This window comes from Colias croceus, chromosome 20 (genome assembly GCF_905220415.1).
Source record: "Colias croceus chromosome 20, ilColCroc2.1".
Taxonomy (NCBI): Eukaryota; Metazoa; Arthropoda; class Insecta; order Lepidoptera; family Pieridae; genus Colias; species Colias croceus.
The window spans coordinates 3,124,687-3,149,407 of record NC_059556.1 but is presented as its reverse complement, the minus strand read 5'-3'; the positions used below and the strand labels follow the sequence as shown (position 1 = coordinate 3,149,407).

Here is a 24,721-nt window from a genome sequence, read left to right as displayed (position 1 = left end):
TAAGCGTCAAAGCCCAAAAATGGACTAGAAAAGTGGGAATTTAGATCATCAATATTAACTGATGACGGAAAAGATTTGTGCGTTTTTTTGCCAATACCAAGAGTTTGTAGGAATTTCCAAACTTTAGAGGGGTCGCCGTTTTCGACAGATTGGGATATGTGACGTCGTTGTGCATCCCTACATAATGTATTGCAGCGATTTCTAATTTTCTGAAATTTTTCACGATTAGTATCAGAGTCTGTGGAGTTTAATTTTGCCTTAGCACGAGCCTTTTTTTTTAACAACGATTTAAGTTCAGCCGTCATCCAAGGAGCGGGAAGCTGCTTCAACTTGACTGGACGTATTGGAGCATGATTATCAAATAAGTTCAGTAGTAAAGAGTTGAAGAGAGCCACCTTATCGTTAATGGAATTTTCAGAGTAAACAGCCGACCAATCGATCTTGAGAGCATCTTCACGCAGTTCATCATGATTGATTTTACCAAAATTGCGTTGCATGACAATTTTAGGTTTAGTTTTGGGTGGTTTCACTGTGTAAGAGAGGAAAATAAGGTCATGATAAGAAAACAAGGAACCAGGGCATTGACCATGTTTTGCAACATGCTCAGGAGAGGAGACTATGATTAGATCAAGGAGAGAAGGAGAACAGTTAGGAAGGGAGTGGGTAGCTCGAAGAGGAAGGATGTTAAGGTTATATGAATCAACAACGGATATCAACTTTCTACTTCGATGGTCATTTTTGAGAAGGCAAGTGTTGAAGTCACCCATAAGAATTACATGCTTATAGAGAGGAGAAAAAGAGTCAAGAGTACAGTCAAAAGAAGAAAAGAAATCAACACGAAGGTTAGGCGAATAAAAAACTCCTAAAAGAATTTTGGCGTTGGATAAGGTGACTTCAACAAGAAGATGCTCGGCCGCATCAGAAGGCGGGGGTTGGGGAGAACAACTAACAATAGAAAAAGGAATATGATTTCGTAAATAAATTGCTACCCCTCCACCCGGCCGTCCAACGCGGTCATTACGTATTAACTCAAAACCTGGGAGATTGTAGGCTACAGAAGGTAAACAGGGCTTTAACCAGGTTTCAGAGATTAATATAGCATGTAGTGAGTTAACATCAAACGATGCGAGAAATTCAGGATAGTGTGCCGGAATACTCTGAGCATTAAGGTGAATAACATTAAAGTTTTTTTGTTCGTTAGAGAAAAGGGAAGGAATATCCAAGGAAGAAGAAGAGGAGATGCTATGGAAACTGTCATCTCCTGAGGACCTATCAGAACACACGGAGATAAAAGAATCACTATCGGCTGCACTAAAATTCAGAGACATATTAATATACAATATAAAATAAATATAATAATAAAATAAATATATTCTAATTAAAAATATATAATGATAAATAAATAAGTACAGTAAAATAAATTGACAATATTTTGTAAAAAAAACAAAAAAATCGTACATATCCTTTACCACCAGATATTAACAGAGAATCAAACAAACACGTATAATAATTTTAAAATTACAACTATATATGGCAAAAGTGCTAGAATCCATGACAACAAAACACAACTTCAACAAACGTCAAACAATAGTATGTAGGTATTGACAGTAAATAAATGACATCTGACAGACATCTGACATATATATATATATATTAATAAATCAAAATAATAATAAAGCAAGCGGGTAAACATTAAAATAATTGTTTGATATTTCTTGGAAGTCCTAATTCTAGTAAAAAAAAAAACACAAGAGTCTACACAAGGAAGTTTATAAGTCAATGAAAGATAGACCAGGAAACATTAATTAAACAACAAGAATGGTAATTTAACTAAGGATATTGAGCACAACATTAACATGATTTAGATTTGAAGATAAAAGTAAAGGAAATGATTGAAATTAAAGAATTACAAGAATGAATATATGGAAATATGATCACTTAGCTCTGCCAAATCGTTTTGGCCTCACATTCTGTAACTGTTTGCCGTCCTTGGCTAAAGTTGATGCAGCAGCAGCAGCGCTAGGAGGAGAATTAGAAAGGGGGGCTGAAATGCTATCAAGATCAGACATCAAAGTGACCTTGTGTTTGGAACCATCGTCAGTTTTCACAATAATGCATCCATCTTTGGTCCAACAATTTGTTACTCCGAAACGCGATCTAGCAGCCACAAAAACGTTGTGCCTTTCTTTGATAAGAAATTCTGAAATTGTGTAACCACTTCCTTTTAGTTCCGTTTTTGAAAACCAAATACTGTTTCTCATTGTCATGTCTTTAAATTTGACAACAATGGGTCTGGGTTTATCCTTCTTTGAAAACCCCAAGCGATGGCAGCGTGAAATGGCATCTTCTTTAAATCCAGGAACCTTCAAGTGTTGATTCACAATGTTAGTCACCAAGTTCAAAGGAATTTCCTTAGAAGCCTCGGGAATGCCATGAATCAATAATATTTTCCTGCGGCTCCTCATCTCCAAATGATTGTACTGGTTAGAGAGTAATGTGATTTGATCATGTAAGGCTTTAAGGGAAGATAGTACGAATGACTGAAACGTATTAAATTCAGCAGCCAATTTAGAAGTTGGACTACTTGTAGCAGGTTGCGCGTTAACATTATGAAGACTTTGCAGATCATGCTGAAACTCAGCCATCCGTTTATTGAAAGAAGCTGTCATCTCCATCATGGTTTGTTGGACAGATTCCATAGTGCAGTAGTATAGTTGAAACAGTGAAAATGTGTAAGAAGAACCAGTGATATTATATAGTGTTCTAGAGTTGGAATTATTATACTGGTAGGTAAAGGCACTGTATTAACACACAAATATGTACAAAAACATTGAAAATAATTAGAAATACTATTTAAAATATTAGAGTTCTTTAGAAAAACGTTACGCCTTTTTGTGCGCCTACCCGCGAAAAAAAAAAAAAAAAAAAAAAAAAAAAAAAAAAAAATTCATTATTGTTTATCAAAATAAATTGGTACACAATATTTAATCTTGGAGCAAGGAGTGTCTTTAGTATGTACAAAGTATTCTAAATAACATGTTGTCTGAATACACCAAGGCTAGCTCTCGAGATTGTTTCAGAAATTTTAATATTTCGTGCCCGTCACTTTCTTGAAAAATAACTCCGACTCTCATATCCTTTCATATGAACAATTTATTCATTCATATTTTTAAAACAAGTGAAGCTTTGATATTAAAAAACTATAGAGAAGGGTGGAGCTTTTTTTATTTGACATGATTACTAGATAACTAATTAAAATAAATAATGTCATGCGAAAATATCGCGTCGTATAATAAACATATTACTATTTACTATTTATACTCTGTTAAATTATCGTTACGAAGGTTAGTCTTAAGTATAAAGGAAAGATAAGTAATATATTTTCACGTTAAAAAAGTATATTTAAAACTACTAAACAGTGCTTATATTTCCTATTAACTTTTGTTATTATTTTTTTGTTTTAAATTTGGCAAATTTCAAAATTTATTTCGCTCTCACGCTAGAACCAAATAAAGAGCTCTGTGCTCTCTACATCACATAGATAAAGACAATGGGGCAATAACAATACATTTCTCTTGAAATCTATTGGGTACCCTAAAACTATATCACCTGGCAACACTAAAACATCGTAGTGTCAAAGACAATCATTACCGTGGGCGCTAGTGATGTGCCGCGCTAGTCTGTTTATAGCGATTGAATTTATATCGATTGCTATAAATAACGATCGCGTTAATGCGAATACAATTATCGATTTCGATTCGATCGCGATTCGATCACGATTGTTTAGGAGCGTGGTATCATTAAATTGTTTACGACCTTTCCTGGTTAGACTTGTTTGTGAGTACATCGAATGGCATGCTTGAGGGTGGATATAAACTAAAAAATAACATTATAATGAGGCATAGTAGTGATCTTTTTTGTAATATTAAAAAAAATCATTTTGTATGGAAAAATAAAAACTGTATATTAGGTAAAAATTGTAAGAAGGTACCTTTATGGATAAAATAAAGTTTAATTGTGACTGATTTTAAATTATTGCTATTCTTTTTTGCTTATTAAAAGACCAAACACTAGACATATCGCTCTAACGCTAATGACATTTTTACCGCCACAATCAAGCGGCCATTTTGAAATAAGGTGTGAGTGTTGACACCTCGAATATTTGACGGTTCCTTATAATGTGGGAACGAAAGTGCATAGTTGAATGATTAGCGTGTTGTTAACAGAATGTGGTTAGATCGTATCAGATTTAATTAGCACAATGACACATTTTGAATGCCTCATTGTAATGCATTAACCTCCGTGAACTAATGACGGCATGCACTAGGTGACTTACGACATGGTCTATAGACTATTTATCTATTGAAATAGGCATTAAGTTTTATTAAATGAAAATTCTTAAACAACTCCTGTGTTTCATGGTATTTACAGCGTTTAATTCTTATTATTTCTATTTTATAACTTCCTGATCCTGACATTAGTAGTCATGGTTTTAAGTAGTTAATTTAATAATGTAGGTATATCTATTATTGTCTAACCATTATTTTCTTATTATCTCAAATGACTGTTTAAAAGTTCTTCGTCTTTGTTTATATTTTATTTCAAGAAAATCGTCAATTTTGTTTTATTACAACGTTTATGGAAGCAACACAAAGCTAAAAGCTTACATGAATGTGCATTTATTACAAAAATTGATTCCCCGTTAAAAAGTATAACCAGCTTTTTACAGGCATTTTGCGCTATTGATTTATTCAAGTCAAATTCCATACCCATTAACAGCATCAAATTCCTCAGGCATTGTATAATAATTAAGGCATTGTCACTGCCATTAGTTTCAATTGTATTTTCATTGCGTGCGAGTCGGGTATTAATCAAAATTTGACATTTATATTATTAGCACCAATTCGAACTAGGTGCGTCAAGGGTAAGTGTGGGTATGGTGAATGCTGGCGCCGGTGTGTCATATATATTAATTATTTAGGACCTTACCGCCTTTTCCGTCTAGATCTAGGTCTAGATTTAAAATAATTGAAAAGTTAATAAGTAATAACTGCGGTAAGACAGGACGATAAAATAAACTAAAGCAAGAAGGGTTGTGTAATTTGAAATGATATTGAATTAAGTTGTAGGTACAATTATTCGTGTTAGGTAAATAATAAGTTTATTTTAAAGATAGGAGTACGTACATGATTATAGTTGTATTTAAATATTGTATATGTAGTATTTATTAATATTCTAGCTTCCGCCCGCGACTCCGTCCGCGCGGAAAAATTAAGATTTATTTTTTTTCTATGCATTTTTCCGGGATAAAAAGTATCCTATTTTATGCCTAGGATAATAAGGTATAATTATACCAAGTTTCATCGAAATCGAACCGTTAGTTTTCACGTGATGCCTTCACATACAGACAGACAGACAGACGGACAGACAGACAGACAAAAAAATTTTTAATCACATATTTGGTTTTGGTATCGATTCGGTAACACCCCCTGCTATTTATTTTTTCAATATTTTCAATGTACAGAATTGACCCTTCTACAGATTTATTATATGTATAGATTTAATAATGACTAACAAACACAATCTTATTTGAATTTAGATCTGGTGCGTATGCATATGTAACCAAAATTCAAATTAATATAGAAACAAAATATTAATGTTATTTATTAATATGCAAATACTAACCATATGCGAAGTTAAATATTATTTACAAATTACATACAAATTTCAAAGGAAATACGATAAATGGTGCGTTGTTTGTTACAAATATTGGCTAACCAACCTTTCGGAGAATCCAATAAGATTATATTGAAATTGTTACAGATCATCCATGCGAATTAAGTGGTACGGATTGGTATTAATATGGATATGGATAGATATAGACTATAGTGCAATGTACAGTAAATGTAGGTAGTTTAGATTTCTAATAAGATAAACTAAGTAGTTTCGTCATCTATATTACATACTCATCAGTCTGTATGAACAGACTGTAGTTATATCGACTTCATTTTGAATATACGGCAGCAAACTTAAAATCACAACATAAACAGATACAATTTATCCACCCTGAATAATTACACTCCATAGTGCATACTATGGAACGTCCCTTTTGGAAGTCGTTAGAAATACTTGAATCAAACCAAGCGATTGTTGCCTATAAGTAACTCAATTTGAATAGAATTTAAAGCGTAGGCTCAAGAATGTTGGCGCCACATCCTAAGGCTAGATATTAGCTTAAACGGGACACCAGTTAACCTAAACACGTCAATCGTATGGCTAATCGGTTATCGTTGAATGGACAATCGATAATTGGATCGATTAATCGGTAATGTATCGATTAATCGGTAATGTATCGATTAATTTGTTCCAAATCGATGTGATTAGCGTCCCGGTTTATGTCTATTTGAGAAATGCGAACGCTGATATGTTTTGAGTTATTTATCGTGTGGGGGTTTACTTACCGTGAAATTAGGAGCTAATTTATATCTTTAATTTTTATTAGTCTTTTTTCGTTCTTTTATCATGATAATCACGTATGAAATACAAGAAATTTGAATTGAAATACCATAAAAATTAATACTTTCTGACTTCGTTTGCTGACATTCGTATTAAAAACACCTCTTAATCCTACTTATAAGTAGATACTTATAGGATAAACGTTTGCAAGAAATCGGAAATGTCAGAAATAGTTTAATTGTTATAGTTAATCGCTGTTTTGAATTAGATCATAACAATAAGTGTAGTTATTAATAAATAGAAAGGCATTTTACGCATGCAGTTGCAATATAAAGGTTATATTATTACTTTACCGGGTTCAAAAACCGTTCGCTGACCGTACAATACACAGAAAAATCCGCATTTCAAAATAGATTTATATTGTTTGTCTTATCCGTAAATCAATCAGATAGGAAACAATCGACATAGGATAATATTTCAAGTTCGATTCCCAGCAGAGGTAGGGCATAAATTGCGAGCGCGTGGGTGGATCGACTGACCTAGGCTTTATTTTTACTTGCCGGAAAAATAGCGGTTATGTGGTGCCAAAGATTTTAATTCTTTTTTTATTTTTGCACTAGACTATAGAAACGTATGCCACAGATTAAGTGAATTAAGTTTGATGAAGAAGAATGGATGTGGTAATTAATTGACTTTGGTAATTTAGGTTTTTAAAGCTTTGTTTTTCGTTTTGAATTTATCTAAAATCTACATTTACAACATTTCAAGTTAGGATGTATTCTATGTACAAGGATATAAAATTTCAAGTTTTTCACTTGATAATAAAATCACAGAATACTTAATAGTAGCTAAATAAAATATAACTCTAAATTTATATGAAATTGAATTTTGATATATTTACAGGAAGGGAAGTACTTATTCTGAAACCTATTTCGGTAAACGTATTCTGATGTCAATTTATTAATCATAATTTTTCTTAATGATTTTAAGTTTTATCTTTATATCTTATACCTAAATGGAAATGTTTTAATGGGTATTGTATTATTTTTAATAGTCGTTTAGCGGTGCTTTAGATGACAGCTTTGCTTATGAAATTCATTGCTCTATATAGCCATTTCGAAACTTTTAACTGCCATTCAACCAAATATAGTATATTCTAAAGCGACAAGAAACAAGAAAAGATTTATGTCTTTAGATAAAAACACGAGAGCGGGCCAATTAACATTGGAACTAACACTCGGAGCTTCCGAAACACCATAATTGGATATTTCATGAGTTTAATATATTCTCTTCTTAAATATCAGAATAAGGAGATGCTTTTTAATACAATTATAGATATTGTTTGTTATAGTTTTTAAACTAGCTATAGGATAAGTAATCTGTAATACATAATATATTCTTCATTTTTAACCGACTTCAAAAAAAAGGAGGAGGTTATCAATTCGGCCGGTATATTTTTTTTTTTATGTATGTACACCGATTACTCCGAGGTTTCTGAACCGATTTACGTGATTCTTTTTTTGTTCGATGCGGGATGGTGTCGAATTGGTCCCATAAAAATTTTATTCGGATAGGCCCAGTAGTTTTTATTTTATGAGCATTTTTGTCTGTAGGTATTTGTAAATTTTGCAAGTGCAAGTTTGAAGTCGGTTGTTTTTAACGCAGTTATCACTTGTTTGACATACTTATAACCATAGAAATCTAAATAACAGTTAGGTATTTAGATTTCTATGCCTATTATACCTACCTATTTACTTCCTATTTATTGTGTATAGATGTTGTGATATCAAAAATTATAAAAATCTTTTCATTGTCCAGTTATAACATGGCTTACACTAGATACTTTCTTTAATACATATAAATATGTTTTTGTGGGTCAGTGTATTAATTGTCAGATATGTTTCGAAGTCCTCATGCAATCTCCCATTTATTATGAATAATATATAAAAGTAGTTTCCTTTAGTAAAAAGGAAAATATGAAATAATATATAATAAACAGTTTCCGTTTCTTAAACTAAGTATAACGACTTAATTATGAACACGTTTCACTTCTAGCAAATAAATTATCATAAGGCACATAATTGCTTGTACAAACTATAAAAGCAAATAACTTAATTAAAATGAGAGATTAACACCGCCTACACAAAAGCCTATGTAATCCGATGTTAAAAATCTATTAAAATTGGTTCGTATTGCCATAGTGGGCAGAGATTACAAATTTTAATCGAATGTAAAAAAATGTGTGTTCGTAAATTTCCATTTATTTTTATTTTTAAATAATTTAAAACATATTTTTCTTCGTCTCAATTACATACTCTATATCTGTAGACTCTAGATCCTATTATAGAAGGTTTAATAAACATGTGTGGGTTCTAAGCTACTTTCTGAATCGGTGGTAAATGGTAAAACAATGTCATGACGATTCAAAAATGCTTCTAGAAGAATGCTTATTTTGAGTTTGTGTGTAAGAAAAATATAATTATATATAAAAAAAAAACAGTGAATAAGTGCGCAGTACATTAGGACTTTATAATATACCTAACAAAAGTATTAAATCTACCATAATAATATTATATATTAATAGGAATTTTAAAAGATAAATTAACATAATATTATTTAGTATTTACTGCCATCACCTTAATTACACTAACCTATGATTAACCTAAGCATATTGTCAACGATAAACGTTTTGAAATCCATACTAATATTATAAATGCGAAAGTAACTCTGTTTGTCTGTCTGTTACTCAATCACGCCTAAACTACTGAACTAATTTGCATGTTTGGTATGGAGATATTTTGATACCCGAGAAAGGACATAGGCTACCTTTTATTGCGAAATATGTACCACGGGCGAAGCCGGGGCGGACCGCTAGTATTTTATATAAAATCATCTACAAACAGAATACAAACTACAAAAATACAAACTTTATATTACTAACTTATTCTAGAGTTAAATAACGGACAAAATCTGTAAGCCCCAAAAATGTTCCATCTTAAAGCAAAAAAAATAAAATAAAGTAAGGTACCTACATTAAAATGTTTAAAATATAAGTGTAGATAAATGGTCCGGTATTCCGTTACAGTTATTCAAGATTTTGTGTAACCACCCACACATACAAAACGCTCGGCCCCCGTGGCGATTGTCGTCCAAATAATTTATCTGAGCTCATTTATAATAAAAATCTAATACGTTTGATTAGTTCACAAATGTAATACTACTAATATTACAAATGAAGTTTGTGAGGATGGATGGACGGATGTTTGTTACTCTTTCACTTAAAAACTACTGAACCGATTGCAATGAAATTTAGTATGTAGGTAGGTACCTGAAGACCCTGAATAAGACATAGGCTGCTTTTTATCACGGAAATCTCACAAGAACGGGAACTATGCGGGTTTTTCTTTGAAAACGCGGGTGAAACTGCAGGCGGAAATTTAAAGTAGTACCTACTTACTAAATATATGAAGCTGAACAGTTTATTTGTTTGGTTGAACGCGATAATCTCAAGCACAACGGGTCCGTTTTGAAAAAATATTTCAGTATTAGATAGCCCATTTATCGAGGAAGACTATAATATATTATAAATAATATAAAATATTTATCATCACGCCAAGATCGTACCAGAGTTATGCGGGTAAAACCGCAAGGCACAGCTATAGTGACTAATATACTTTAGTGGACACACTTTCTGTTAGTAAATGGTCGTATGTTTTAAATTTATGTTTCGTATTTGTCATGTTTTATGTTTGTAATATAGCGTTCTACTTTATTAGAAACGTTTCAATTTTGCAGTTTCTCAATATTTACTGTAGCTTTTATTGCAGTGACACTGCGGTTTATTTAATAATACCAAACGTATATTATTAAAATAACTAACTTTATATATTCATTTATAAGATTGCAATTAAAATTATAATATCTGTGCCTCGGGTTTTTTTCTCTCAATGATAATTAATTATTTTGCCAACAACTTGAGTTTGCTAAATTATTTGTAGACTCAAAATTATATACTTTTAATTTATACAATCTCATGTACAAACCAAAAACTACATAAATTAAGGATTCTACATGTTTTTAACGCAAATGTATAGCTACCTAAGTATCGTAAAACCCTCTGAGTCAGCAGTATTACTAACCCTATCAATCATATTGAACACTAGCTGGAGGGTTTTCACTTGCATGGTAACTTGCAAAAAACCCCAAGAATTTCCTAATCCATAATATAATCTACGTATGTAACTAATGAATACAGATCCCTCGTATTTTTCTGGAAATAGTAACATATTAAGTACCTAAGCAAAAAGCATTATTATGAAACAATCACAAAGTATATGTCACATTGTAATCGTTAAAGTTTGTTCATACAATAGACTAGATTAGGATATGTTTTATTTAATATCTCAATATTAAATTTAGGAATATTTTATACTTGATATAAACCTTCTTCTTGAATCAAGAGTGATTTTACTGCGATTTTTTAAATAGATCTCTATCTAAAATCCATTGCGTTGTTCTAAAAATCTTAGCATAGGACCGTACAGCGGGAAACGAAATTGTTTTATACTATACGTATGTAGTGACAAGTATAGATTATAATTTTTAATGTTTTCCAGGTCACAATGTCGTCCGGCAGTTGCTCCGGGCCGGGTATCTGCGGGGGGGCCCGTCGACGGCCTCCCCCCCCGCCAGAGCCGGCGCTATCTCTAGCAGCCGACCTGAGCGAGCTGAGCCTGGACCAGGGCTACCACACGCTCGCGGATTGTGGACCACCGAGGAGACGACGAGATAATACGCTTAGTGACGCGCTGTGGTTGAAGATTTTGTCGTATTTGGAGGTATGGTTATTTAAAACGTGCTTTGATGAGGAATTGTTTTGTTTTGTCATATTTCAAAGATACCTAAAAGAAGTAGGTAGGTAAAGTAGATAAGTTTTGCATTAAAACATGAATACTGAAAACAATGTTTTCGGGATAAAATTGCATGTTTTTAATTGATTTTTAGTACCTATGCAAACTAGGAAAGTCGAAACCCAGTGTACTAATTTACTGAATGATTAGGAAAAAGAAGGAAGGATTATCTTGTGTTCTAAGATTTAAAAAATAGCAATGTTGCATATGGGCATAATGTTTCACTTTCAATCCTGTTATCCGAAGTGAGAGCAAAGCCAAATTGTTCAGCTTGCGTCCAACTTAAATGGCATTGAAATTTCGTAAGTGTCCTACATCAAATGATTATAACATTATCTAATGCTAATTTTATAAAGCTATACCACTAAACCAGGTATCCGACCTCTGTCGAATGTCGCGGGTATGTCGTCGATGGTCGAGGTTTGCGTCACGGTTGCTGGCGCGGCCGGATCCCTGGCGGCGGGTCCGAGCGACCGGATCCTTGGAGGTTGCTGCCAGGTGCGCGGGCGCCCGGTCGGGGCTCTGCGCCGCGGCGGTGAGGGAGTGGAGGATGAAGAACTGTGCGGTAAGTTGATGAAGTGAATATTAAAAATTATGGAAGAGTTCGTGCGAGTATGCTTTCATTAGTCGATTTGCATTGTCGCTGCTAGCAGTAGTAGCTTTAGATTGTTATCTGGTAATCTAGGCTATAATCTCTGTGTAAGGTTTGTGACACAGGTTGAATACGACTATAGAATACATACATTAGATAAAAATCAATGTATTTCATAAAGCGTATGTTTAGATAATACTAGCTTTCCACCCGCGGCATCGCCCGCGCAGAAGAAAGAAAAACCCACATAGTTCCCGTTCCCGTGGGATTTCCGGGATAAAACCTATCCTATGTCCTTTCTCGGGTATCAAAATATATCTATACCAAATTTCATGCAAATTGATTAAGTAGTTAAGGCGTGATTGAGTAACAGACAGACAGACAGAGTTACTTTCGCATTTATAATATTGGTATGGATTGAGATGTTCGAAAATGTTGTTTGAATCTATGTTTGAAGGCAAGATTTTATTTCAACATCTTGCCTTCAATTTCTTCTCGAATAAAGTAAAGAAATACCATTTATATATCTTACAATAAAATTATGAAACTAAAATCTTATTCTGAATTATCAATGTATTATAATATCGAACATATGTTACCAGGTGACAGTCGCGGGAGCCCAAGTGGTAGCAGCCACTTTTAGGAACCTCACCCACCTGGCACTGACAGGTTCCACCAGTATGGATGCCAGATCACTGGCACCACTGATAACCGATCTGCTTGATTTACGGCATCTCGATCTGACGGGTAAGTTCATCTACATTATAATATATTATAAAGAGAAAAAATTTGATTGTTTGTCCGAACATTTGAATAGGCTAGGTCATTGAATAGGCTCCGAAACTACTGAATCGATTTGAAAGATTCTTTCATCAGCAGTAAACTACATTATTCCCGGGTGAAGCTGGGAGGAGCGACTAGTGACAAATAAAGAAGCTTTTTATATAACATTTATGAAGATCAGAATCGTTCTAGTTAAGTTTATCATCATATACCAGAAAATGAAAGAAAACAACAATTATTCTGTATTATAATAATTATTATCTTTCAATTTCCTTGTACAAACTTAATGAAACAAAAGAACTGTTGACGTAACTAAGTGAAAAATTGTATTCGACTGTGTTTTTTGCAAGAAGCTTATATCTAATACACTGGAGATTTCGGTATGAACATTGACGTGTAACAAGAAAATATTGCCCAGTTCATGTTTTTTATCACTTTCACACCTAACTTGGTATTGCCACTGTTAATACGAAGTTTTCCCAAGGCTACTATGTATGCTGTAATATTCTGTGCAAAAGGTTAGTTTTTGTACATGAGTTTGTTGATAAATTGCCAACAACGTCATTCAGAAGCATTGTTGGATGAGACAATTATTATTTATGCTAAATAAACTAAGTATCTGAACCAATTATTAAAAAGCGATACTCCCTGATTATGGGTAGTCACCATAATAAAATTGTAGCAACTCTCACTTTGTCAATATGGCATGTGTGTCAAAAAAATTGCGTCGCTTCGAATATTTAAGTTAATATTGTTGCTTATTTAATGAATATTTTCCGAATATAAAGAATGCATTGTATTGTGCAAAATTGCAGAAGTGTTTGGACACCAAATTCTGGCATAGAATTTCACAGGCAAGTGTATATTTACGTTATTTACAATATTCCTCAATACTCCTGCATTTACCTGTTTAGAATCATTTCAATGGCAAAAATTGTAAAATTTTGCATCATTTTAGAAAGCATTCATGTTAAATTTGTTATTTTCCTAATACTTTATCATTTTTCAACAAGTTTTCAATAAACAAAATTAACAAGTAAGGTAACCATGATGACGAGTTTTTATGGATAGTGAAGAGAATATATTGTAATAACAATATTATGATGAAATTTAGAACACCATTTTCAAGATTTTTACTAGTAATGAAACAACACTCGACATCGGTATTGCACTCACATGTAGTTATAAGATTGTTCGTTTTTACATTGAAATTTATACTTTTTTAACTTACCTCATATTTTTTGTTTTAGGTATTTCAGCTTTCCAAAAAGTAAAATAAAAAGAAATATATGTGCCCATCAAGGGTAAAATTACTGAGGATTACGACCCAGAAAAAAATACCTTTTGAAAAATAAACTTTGTAAAGAAAATTTGTGCAAGGCTGCTATAAACAGTTTTTCTTTGATGATTCTGGCTTGAAATTGACCCGTCGAAGCAACGCGTTTAAAAAGAAGATCTGAGTAGCTAACAATTTGGTAAACAGCATGCAAAACACAACTTTCCTCTATTTACAAAGGATGTTAATGCTATATATCGGTTCATATCCAAGCTTTGTAGCCAAAAGTTATTTATAACTATCATTCTATACCAATTAAAATTGTATGTACCTACCTATAAAGTATGACCATAATATTATAATATAAATACTGTTAAAAATATATGTCGTTATTATTTATAGACCATGATTTTTAGTTTTTTCTATTTTGAAATATCCTGAATTTACAAACCAGCGTGGTCACTCGACAGAAAGAGACAAAAAACATGACTGACGTCATTGAATGTCATAGTTTCTTGTTTCAAGTTAATGGTCATAGTGCAATCTCCAGTGTATTAGAGGATATAAGCTTCTTGGTTTTTTGTCATAATTTTAGTTCCACAAATAACGTTCAACGAATTTCGCAAATCACTTAATCTATACTAATATTATAAAGCCGAAGAGTTTGTTTGTTTGAACGCGCTAATCTCAGGAACTAGGTACTGGTCCGATTTGAAAAATTCGTTCGGTGCCCATTCATCGAGGAAGGCTATAGGCTATATAATTATCATCACGCTAAGACCAACAGGAGAGGAGTCACGCGGGTGAAACCGCGGAGCGCAGCTAGTATATTCTATCTTTCTTCTACCCCGTCTCATAAAAATTGAGAAAATCGGAAAATGAAAGTATAAAAAATTTACGTTTTAATTTTGTTATTAGTAAGTAAATAAGTATGACATAGTTTTAGTTAATTCATTGCATTATAAATGGGAATATAAATTATTTTTAAAATATATTCACTTGTAGATATATTATTTGGTAAATAATATTTGTTTCTTTTAATTTATTTTAATATTATGAAACTTCTGCTATAACATCAGAGTCGCATAAATTACGTGTTTTATCCCTATTAATATGATAATGGAATAATTTATTTTATTAGCATTCCGGCACTTTATAAATCGCTGTAAAACGATAAGATTTTATTATTATAATTATTTGTTTTCGCCCATTAATGAGATCTTGATTTAACGATTAAAAATAAACTATTTTTTTGGACACACTCTTTTGCATTTTAATGGTTTGATTGTTTATGAAAATACTTTATCAAGCGTTTTCTTTCGCGTCCTTAAAATTTACAACATAATATTTTATATATATAAGTTCATATTGTAATTATGGATTTCGTAGCAACGAACGTTATTTTATGAGGCATTTTGCCATAAACCTTAAAGGGTAAAATGTTTATCTTTAATATATATATTATTTTGAAACTAGAAATCAATCCATATTCAGAAAAAGTGGTCGGAAAAATAGTAAAATTGTGTGTTGAGTAAATGTAGAGTTGAAAGTATTTAATATTATTAAATAGGTATGTATGGTTTCGTTCGCGAATTACATGCGAATTATTATAGTACTAGCTGCTCCGCGCGGTTTCACCCCAATGACTCCCCTCCTGTTGGTCGTAGCGTGATGATATATTATAGCCTATAGCCTTCCTCGATAAATGAACTATCTAACACAAAAAGAATTTTTCAAATCGGACTAGTAGTTCCGAGATTAGCGCGTTCAAACAAACAAACAAACAAACTCTTCAGCTTTATAATATTAGTATAGATTCCCTTGTATCATATTGTATCTATGATGAGCGAAGCCCGTGTAAGAGATTAGTTTTAAATAAGTAAGCTGTCTATTAGTCAGTTTTTGAACTTTGCATTGGTATCGTTTTTCAAGTTTCAAATTGAGAATGGAATCGAGAAACTTTGATAATTGTGCTTTCTTTTGAACTGTGAGTAATGTTTGAGTGAAATAAAGAATGGATTCGATGGATTCGTTTGAAATAAAATACCATTTTATTAACTTAAAAACTTCTATATTTTTTAAATTTCATGTGAATTATTTTTAGTGGTAACGACTAATTAAAAAAGTTTTATACGGATTTTATATGACGTAAAAACTTAGACGATATTTTTTGTAAATGTAGTAATCACAAACAGACATTATAAACTTACAAACAAAAACTTATTTTGTCTTAAAAAATATTATTAAACTATCTAGGTAAATTATGACAGTGCTTGATAAATTCTTTATCCTAGACTTAGATAAAACACAAACATTAATTTTAACTTAAATCATTAACGTGTTATGAATAATAAAGCCTAGAAATGGAAAATGTAATTTCTAATGTGTTCAATGTTCATTTCAGTAAAAATTCATAGCTGGTAGAGCGTGTAAACTCAAAATGCGTGAGCGTGTTAATTCAGGCAATCTAAATTAAACTTTATTAATTTTACAATAAGAGTTCATTTTGCAAATTCAGATTTTAATAAATTTAATTTGTAATGTATTCAGTAAATGGTTCTACACTAATCAAAAACAGATTTTATTGAATAACTAACTAACGCCGTGTAGTTTATATGTTATTCTTATTTTTCCAATTACATACGTTTTATCTGCAAAGTAACTACGAACATGCCATGATTTTATACAGTACCTACATAAATTATTTTTCACATGACATTTTAACTATAAGTAATACCACCCAGTTTAATACGATCTTTTCTTCCAGGTTGTCCAAACGTCGACTGGCCAGAATGGGCATGGCTTGAAAGTCGATTAGCAGCCAGAAGACCGCCCATAGAGTACATAGACCTGACTGACTGCAGTGGAGTGACTGACGCTGGGCTCTGTGCCTTGTTACATACCTGTCCAACACTACAGTACTTATATTTGAGGAGGTGCACTCTAGTCACTGGTGAGAATAGCCCCCTTTATAAAAAATATTAACAGTCGATAGCAAGAATAGTCCCCTAACCTTTTTGGTATCACACGATTTTCATAAGCTGTAGCTGTGTAACTATCTGTATATCACAAACGTAACTAGCAGTAGTACTTTATTCGTTCAGTAGTTTTTGGACTATTCTTTATTTGAATGAGGACACAGTTACAACAAAAACACACAACTGAAAAAAAAACTTATAGGTAAGTTCGTGCGTTAGAACTTTGTTCAATACGAAATACAAATACAAATTTGCCTACGAAATGAATATTTTTTCGTATATTTTCTTAATAGTCCAGATTGAGTAGAAATCGATGGAGACTTTGGCACATTTGTACGTATTCAAGAGTCAAGACTATTATCATAGTCCATAAAAACTAGAAAGTCTATTCTGTCTGACAGTAATTGAAATCTGTGATATACATATATAATCTGTGACCTAGTTAAAAATATAGGACGTTCGCGTAAGAAGTGTTGAATATTACGCAATAAATGAAACCCTTTATTATTGTGTCCAATTCAAGCTTTTCCCATTTTGTTATTGACTTCAAAGTGCCACAGCCTCTAATTAGATCGTTCTTGTTAAGCAAAAGTTACTCCAGATTCACAGGAAATGAGAGAAGTTATAAATACCAATAATGGTTCATTTTAATTTTTAATTGATACAAATGTGAAATGTTTTACAGTTTTGAACTGATACAGGCTTTGGTTTCCGAAATATATAAAGTGTATTATTTTAAAACTTTTTCAATAAAGATTTTTTAATTTTCGTTTTCGTTTTCATTTTATAATAGCAAAGATGGTGAAAATCAGAGATTTAAATATTGAATTATTTGGGTATGATGAATTGATTATTATTATTTACTTATCACCTGAAGTAAACTTTACTTCATGTAGGAGGTAGATACGATATTTGTTTTTCACAAACATATAAAAATAAAATAAAAAATAGATTATTTAAACTTATTTTATGATTTATAGCTAGTTATCAATATAACAATACAAGTAGGTGTGTTTTTATATTATGCATAGTACGTTATGGTTTATCTATATTACATGATTCAATAAAAAGATAAACAAAACCAATATAAAATGTTATCGCTAATTATGTCCGTAAACATAACGAATAAATTGAGGAATAAACTATGACATTTATGTAACACTAGCTTTCCACCCGCGGCATCGCCCGCGCAGTCAAAGAAAAATCCGCATAGTTCCCGTTCCCGTGGGATTTTCGGCATAAAACCTATCCTATGTCCCGGGGTAAAAAGTAGCCTATGTCCTTTCTCGGGTATCAAAATATCTCTATACCAAATTTCATGCAAATTGGTTAAGTAGTTAAGGCGTGATTGAGTAACAGACAGACAGACAGAGTTACTTTCGCATTTATAATATTAGTACCCTACTAATATGGGTATATATAATTACATTTATATATAATAGGGTAATATACCTATGGGTACCCGTTTGGTGATGTACTTAAATATTGATATTTTAAATACTTTATCAAAATTTAATATCGTATGCTTCAAAATTCAAATCGTTCCAAATAAAATAAAAAGTACTTCTATTTAATCATATTTATTTAACTTTTACAATCCAAAATCATGTACCTATAATATATTTAATATCGCTCAAGTTTATAGGTAATATAAAAATTATATATTTACCACTAACTTTTGCAAAACTTTTTTGCCGACCAAAACAAGAATAATGAAGACCATAAACAAGTCCACACTTATCAATTTTTATATATTTCATTTCACTTTGATCATTATATTATTATCTACTAGCTTCCGCCCGCGACTCCGTCCGCGCGGATGTCGGTCTTTGCGTGGATGGTTTATTTCTCCATTTTGAGTAACTCGGACAATGACATCTTATAAATATCTATTGGACCCAAATACGGCTAGGTCTATAATAATACGCAACGTGTGTTCGCGGTACACCTAGCTACTACAGAACAACGTCTATGGATAACTGAAAAATTGAGATTAATTTTTTTTCTACGTATTTTTCCAGGATAAAAAGTATCCTATTTTACGCCCAGGATAATAAGGTATAATTATACCAAGTTTCATCGAAATCGAACCGGTAGTTTTCACGTGATGTCTTCACATACAGACAGACAGACAGACAGACAGACAGACAGACAAAAATTTTTTTAATCACATATTTGGGTTTGGTATCGATCCAGTAACACCCCCTGCTAGTTATTTTTTCAATATTTTCAATGTACAGAATTAACCCTTCTACAGATTTATTATATGTATATAGATAATACACATGAATTACCAAACAACATACACGTAACGAACTTCAAGATTATCGACTTGCCACTCTTATGAATGGTGTCAAATCAACATGATTTTAGTTGCTTGTTCAGCAAAAACAAGTTGGCCATGTAAAAAGTACATAATAATACACCTCGATACAACAAGTGGGTTGTAATGATGACATGATGATAAACGAGGTACAAATGGCCGGTAATGTTGTATCTATCATTATCTATGAATGGGAATGACGATCATAGACTCGAGGTTTGTCTATGGTTTATGAATCTGTGGATTATTTGAATTTCGAAGATCGTTTCAAATGGTTTATAAAAATGAAATGTATTCGATTCCTGTCAAAATGTCTGGGCTAGGTTAAATATTCTCTTTGTTAACATTCTTCATCTTTATCTTTGTTAACATGATTTTATCTGATAATTTAAAAGAGAAATAGCCATAGCAGTAATTTAGCAATGGGAACAAACAATATTACCTACTATTGATATTATATGCCTAATACTTTTTTTAATGTAGTTATTTGATATACAAATAGCATTTTCAGTTGTACAAAAAATTAAATGTAGAAGAAAATCTCTAGATAATTACACTATCTTAAATCAAATAAATGCTTCGAATCCAGTATTTTTTTGGTTAAAAACGTCGGTCCAATTTGGCAACACACCAATTATTCAAAACAAAAGCCAAAATATTGCTAATTTTTTCTTATCTTTACCCTCTTCGCCATAGATACGACAAACTTAACGATTCGGTTTATTTCGAAATCATTTGCTGTATTCCCAATACACAAGTTGTAGTGAAATATACCTACATAAACATACCTGAGTTTCAATAGCTCATATGCAATAGAAATAATACTAGTAGGCATGATTCAATCAACTTAAAAAACTTGACCAGTTAACAAACCAATGTGTGAAGCATCAAATAAAAATTATTACCATAATTAAGGCAATATTAAAGCGTATAGTAAAATAATAACAGCTCTACATTGCAAAACCAGTAAAATACAGGAGCAGATTATGTTTATAAGTACTATAAATAATGATTTGAGAGCAAAATGACCTTTGGCTTAAATGCCAAAGTTTATAATATTTTATTGAATTATGTATCATCTCTTTATTATGACAAGAATTAGTTATAGAGGGAATATAAAGGCTAAATATGGAAATAAATAAAGAATTACTTATGTATCAGTGACTAAATAACATTTCGAGCATAAACGAATAGATTTATAGATGGATTTAATAACGACTTCAGTAAGACGTTGATGATTATTAAATCTTGTTCTCAATAAAATAGCATAATTAAAAAAAAAATATGTGCGTGTACTAGTGTACACACGTAAGAAGTGAAACTTCTTTATGACCTTATTTTTCAAAAAATAATTTACTAAGTATATGCCACTTTACAGAAATACGTCGAATCACGCGTGGTTGGGATAAGAAAAAAGATGGCGCGTAACGGAAAAATGTCACGCGTAACGAAAAAATGTTACAATAAATTTTTTTCCAACCCCGATAAAGAAGTTTCACTTCAAAAACTCATTTGCTTTTTCAAATGTATTTCTATGCCAAAATGAAATAATAAAAAATGACAGGCCATCTTCTTTTTTAACATCGATTAGAATTTCTTCTGTATACATTTTACGCACACAACGCATAATAATTGTAAAGGAAAAAGAAATAATTCTAAACATTTCACATATTTTTAATTTGATTTCTAATATATTCTAATCAGTAAAACAGTATTATAATTAAGTTGTTTTTTGAAATTTCAGATGCAGGCGTCCGGTGGGTACCCTCATATTGTGCGCTGAAGGAACTGAGTGTGTCCGATTGCACGGGTGTCACTGACTTCGGACTGTATGAGTTGGCCAAACTGGGCCCTGCGTTGCGATACCTTTCTGTAGCCAAATGTTCACAGGTATGTATTAAGGTTCGATCGCACTAGCCATAACTACATTTTGCCGATATCAAATTTGACCGTGACGCGTAGTTTAGGTGTCGCGTATTGCATTATACCTCATACAATTTCATAGAAAGGATATTAAGCTATGTCGCTCCGAGTCGCTTCGCTGCAGCTGCAGCGTAGTTACGCCTAGTGCGGTAGGACCCTTAGTTTAAATAAATCTAATATTCTGGTTGTAATAATATATCATTTGGAGTAAATATAGAAGAATGATTTAATATACATAGTTATTTGTTTGAGTAAACAGATATACATATTTGTTATTGATATATTTTCTTAGTTAACAATGTTTGCTTTCAATATAAAGTTATTTGTCCCAAATAGATCTATATTTTGTAGATTATACTGTGTGAATTGAGTTTGTTCACTTATAACTGTTCGCCCTGGCTCCGCCTCGGTTGTATTATTTTTTAAATTTTTGCGATAAAATTATGTAAAGTGTGTAGACGTGTGTCATTCGTGTGTGCGTGTGCGTTTACATGGGCGTATGCGTATGTGCACGCACGCTGCTCTGTTAGGTCTATGTATATATACCTGTGTGTTTAAATCTGTAAGTACATACAACCAAAAAAAAAAAACAAAAATACTTTATTGTGCACCCGGACATAAAAATCACAAAAGCAAATATATAAAAGAAAGAGACACAGTTGAGCACAACAGGCGGTCTTATCGCTAAGACAGCGATCTCTTCCAGACAACCTGGTGGTCAAGGAAAAACAGTGGAAGTGAAAGTTAATGGGCAAGAGGTGCGTTTATAGTACACTAGCTTACCACCCGCGGCTTTGCCCGCTTTGTCTCAAACCTAATAAATTATACACTAAAATCTTCTTATTGAATCACTCTATGTATTAAAAAAAAACGCATCAAAATCCGTTCCGTAGTTTTAAAGATTTAAGCATACAAAGGGACATAGGGAAATAGGGGCAGAAAAAGAGACTTTGTTTTATACTATGTAGTGATACATCTGTACTCAGGTATCGGACTCAGGGGTACGCACGCTCGCGCGGCGCTGCTACAAGCTGCGGTACCTGAACGCACGCGGGTGCGGCGCGCTCGGCGACGACGGCGTGGAGGCCGTCGCGCGAGGTTGTTCTCGCCTGCGTGCGCTAGATCTTGGTGCTACGGACGTATCTGAGCAGGGCTTGCAGGTATTGTGAGACGTGTTACCGCTCACGCCGCTCCATGAGGGTAGAGCTGGCAGGCTCTTAGCTTGTTTGGGCCCGGCGACGGGCTGCCGCTGATGGGGTCTCGGATGAATTCTACACATACCCGTGGCCCCGTCGTTGATGCGGCTTGACGGAACACAGTGGGGTTTTGGTCGGTAGGAATCCGACATAACCCACGGCCCTTTCCCTGGAGGCCGTGGGTATCTATGCAAGATTTCCTATAAAAAATAGGGCTTGCAGGTAATACTTACTAGCAGTTTGCTCTGGATTAGCCTGTAGTACGTTTATAGTACTCAGGGATCACGTACAAATCCAATGCAAACAATTATTAAAATCAGTCAAGGAGTTCCTGAGATTAAACAATCGACTCTTCAACATCATAAATATTGCATTATTCTGTATATTATTAGGTATAGAAGCTTAGAAGTATAGATTAACTTTACCATTTTTATGACATAGCGGGCAACCGAGCCAATAGATCGCTTAGTAAGTGGCCACAATATCAAAATTTGCAGAGGAAATTAAAAGGTGCCGAATAAGACCCTAGCCAAATAATGAAATGGCTGATTAAGTAATTTCGCTGTGACATACACTCATGTTACTTAGATGAAAATAATTAAAACAATATCTATAGTAAATAAACAATTATAGCAAGAATGACACTGCAAATTTGTCTCTAAATAATATTCTTAATTACAGATTCTAGCCCGTTGCTGCCCTAACCTCAAAAAGTTAGCGTTACGGGGTTGTGAATTAGTCAACGACGATGGCCTCGAAGCAGTAGCTTACTATTGCCGAGGTCTCACACAACTCAACATCCAGGATACTCCAGTGACCCTACGTGGTTACAGAGCAGTGAAAAAGTATTGCAAACGGTGTGTCATAGAACATACCAACCCGGGATTTTGCTGAACTGTGGCATTCAATGGACACTTAGAGGCTTTTTTGTGGCGATGATTTATGAATGTATACGAATACGTGAGCTAAAATGTGTTGAGATGTTTTAAATTGACAGCATTATGCAGTTCAGTGAATAGGAGCTTTATTGTGTTATCTGTGGTGTTTGTGACGTTATTTGATTTTTTTGCTATCTGTGGTGCGTTGACATTTAAAAATGGAACTTTTTTATGGTGCTTTAGAAATTACTCGTTTGTAAATTGTATTTATAAATAGAACAGCAATGTGTAAAAATAAATATGATTTATTTTTAAATGAAATTTGTAAATATTAAAATCCAAATTTATTGTTAGCTTAGATAATATTTGATAAATATATGTTTGTATTTGATTCCTTTAACTATGTATTTACATTTAACAGAAATCTCTTACTTTATGGCACATTATAACAGACTAAACGAATATAAAACGTATAATGCTGAAGTACATGAATAAAATTACGTAATAACACATTTTAAATTAGAATTATTTATTATATTTCTTATAAAAGAAATATTGAACAAAATGTTCAAAATCCGGGCAATGTTGCCGCATTTTACGGTCATTAAACATCAAGAAGGCAAGACTTACTTTGAAATCGTATAGATAACTTTTTACCAATACAAATTCGCTACTGACATCGCTTATAAGTTGTAATTTTTATCAAATTCTAACCAATTTATGGATACATATTTAGAGGAAAATGCAAGATCATCAAGACGTATTTTGAACCTATAATAATCCAATATTCCACCATGATAGGTAGTATTTTGCTATGGAAAGCACGAAGGGGTCGTCCCTCGTTGATTCGATTTATTCGAAAAACCGGAAAATTTATTTGAGGTGAAATGATGTAATGAAGAGTCAAAAATTTTAAGGGAATTTTCTTAGGAAATCGTGACAAAAGTGTTTAATTTTTTTATTTGTTATTTTTCTAAACTACACGAATTTGTATTGGTTCAAAAGTTCTCTACTTACTTAAGAAGGCTCTACTGCTGAGTAGGTACCTACAATTTTTTGCAAATATGAGCCATTATTCGTCTTAGCCGTATAATATATTATTCGATTTCTGTAAGAGAATGTGTATTTACTATTAATTTTCATTCACTTTTACTATTAATTAAATAATTCACCTTTTTCATTCAACACAAATTAAATAATCATAATAAATTTAAGCTCATTCGCTTTTTCCCAAGTATCTTCAGCTTACAAAGAGATTAAAATTGCGAAGTTTCGACGATCTTAATTAAGGAAGAAAATACCTGACGACTACGAAATTTTTCCTGACAGGATTTGCGTTTCAATCTGATAAAAAAAAAAATTAAACGAAAAAAGGATCTTGTTACGGAGTTTGGTTGATAATTATA

General features: G+C 32.6%; 1 protein-coding gene across 1 annotated transcript in view; it reads left to right on the top strand.

Annotated features, from left to right (window-relative positions):
* The window catches only part of LOC123700873 (F-box/LRR-repeat protein 7), a 45,370-nt gene extending 21,285 nt beyond the window's left edge, over window positions 1–24,085 (top strand). The window contains exons 2-8 of the mRNA XM_045648235.1: window positions 11,073–11,294; window positions 11,740–11,931; window positions 12,561–12,705; window positions 16,785–16,970; window positions 21,063–21,208; window positions 22,228–22,401; window positions 23,119–24,085. Coding sequence (XP_045504191.1) covers window positions 11,079–11,294; window positions 11,740–11,931; window positions 12,561–12,705; window positions 16,785–16,970; window positions 21,063–21,208; window positions 22,228–22,401; window positions 23,119–23,331 — 1,272 coding nt within the window. The 5' untranslated portion in view covers window positions 11,073–11,078 and the 3' untranslated portion in view covers window positions 23,332–24,085. The remainder of the gene's footprint in view (window positions 1–11,072; window positions 11,295–11,739; window positions 11,932–12,560; window positions 12,706–16,784; window positions 16,971–21,062; window positions 21,209–22,227; window positions 22,402–23,118) is intronic.
* The last annotated feature ends 636 nt before the right edge of the window (window positions 24,086–24,721 follow it).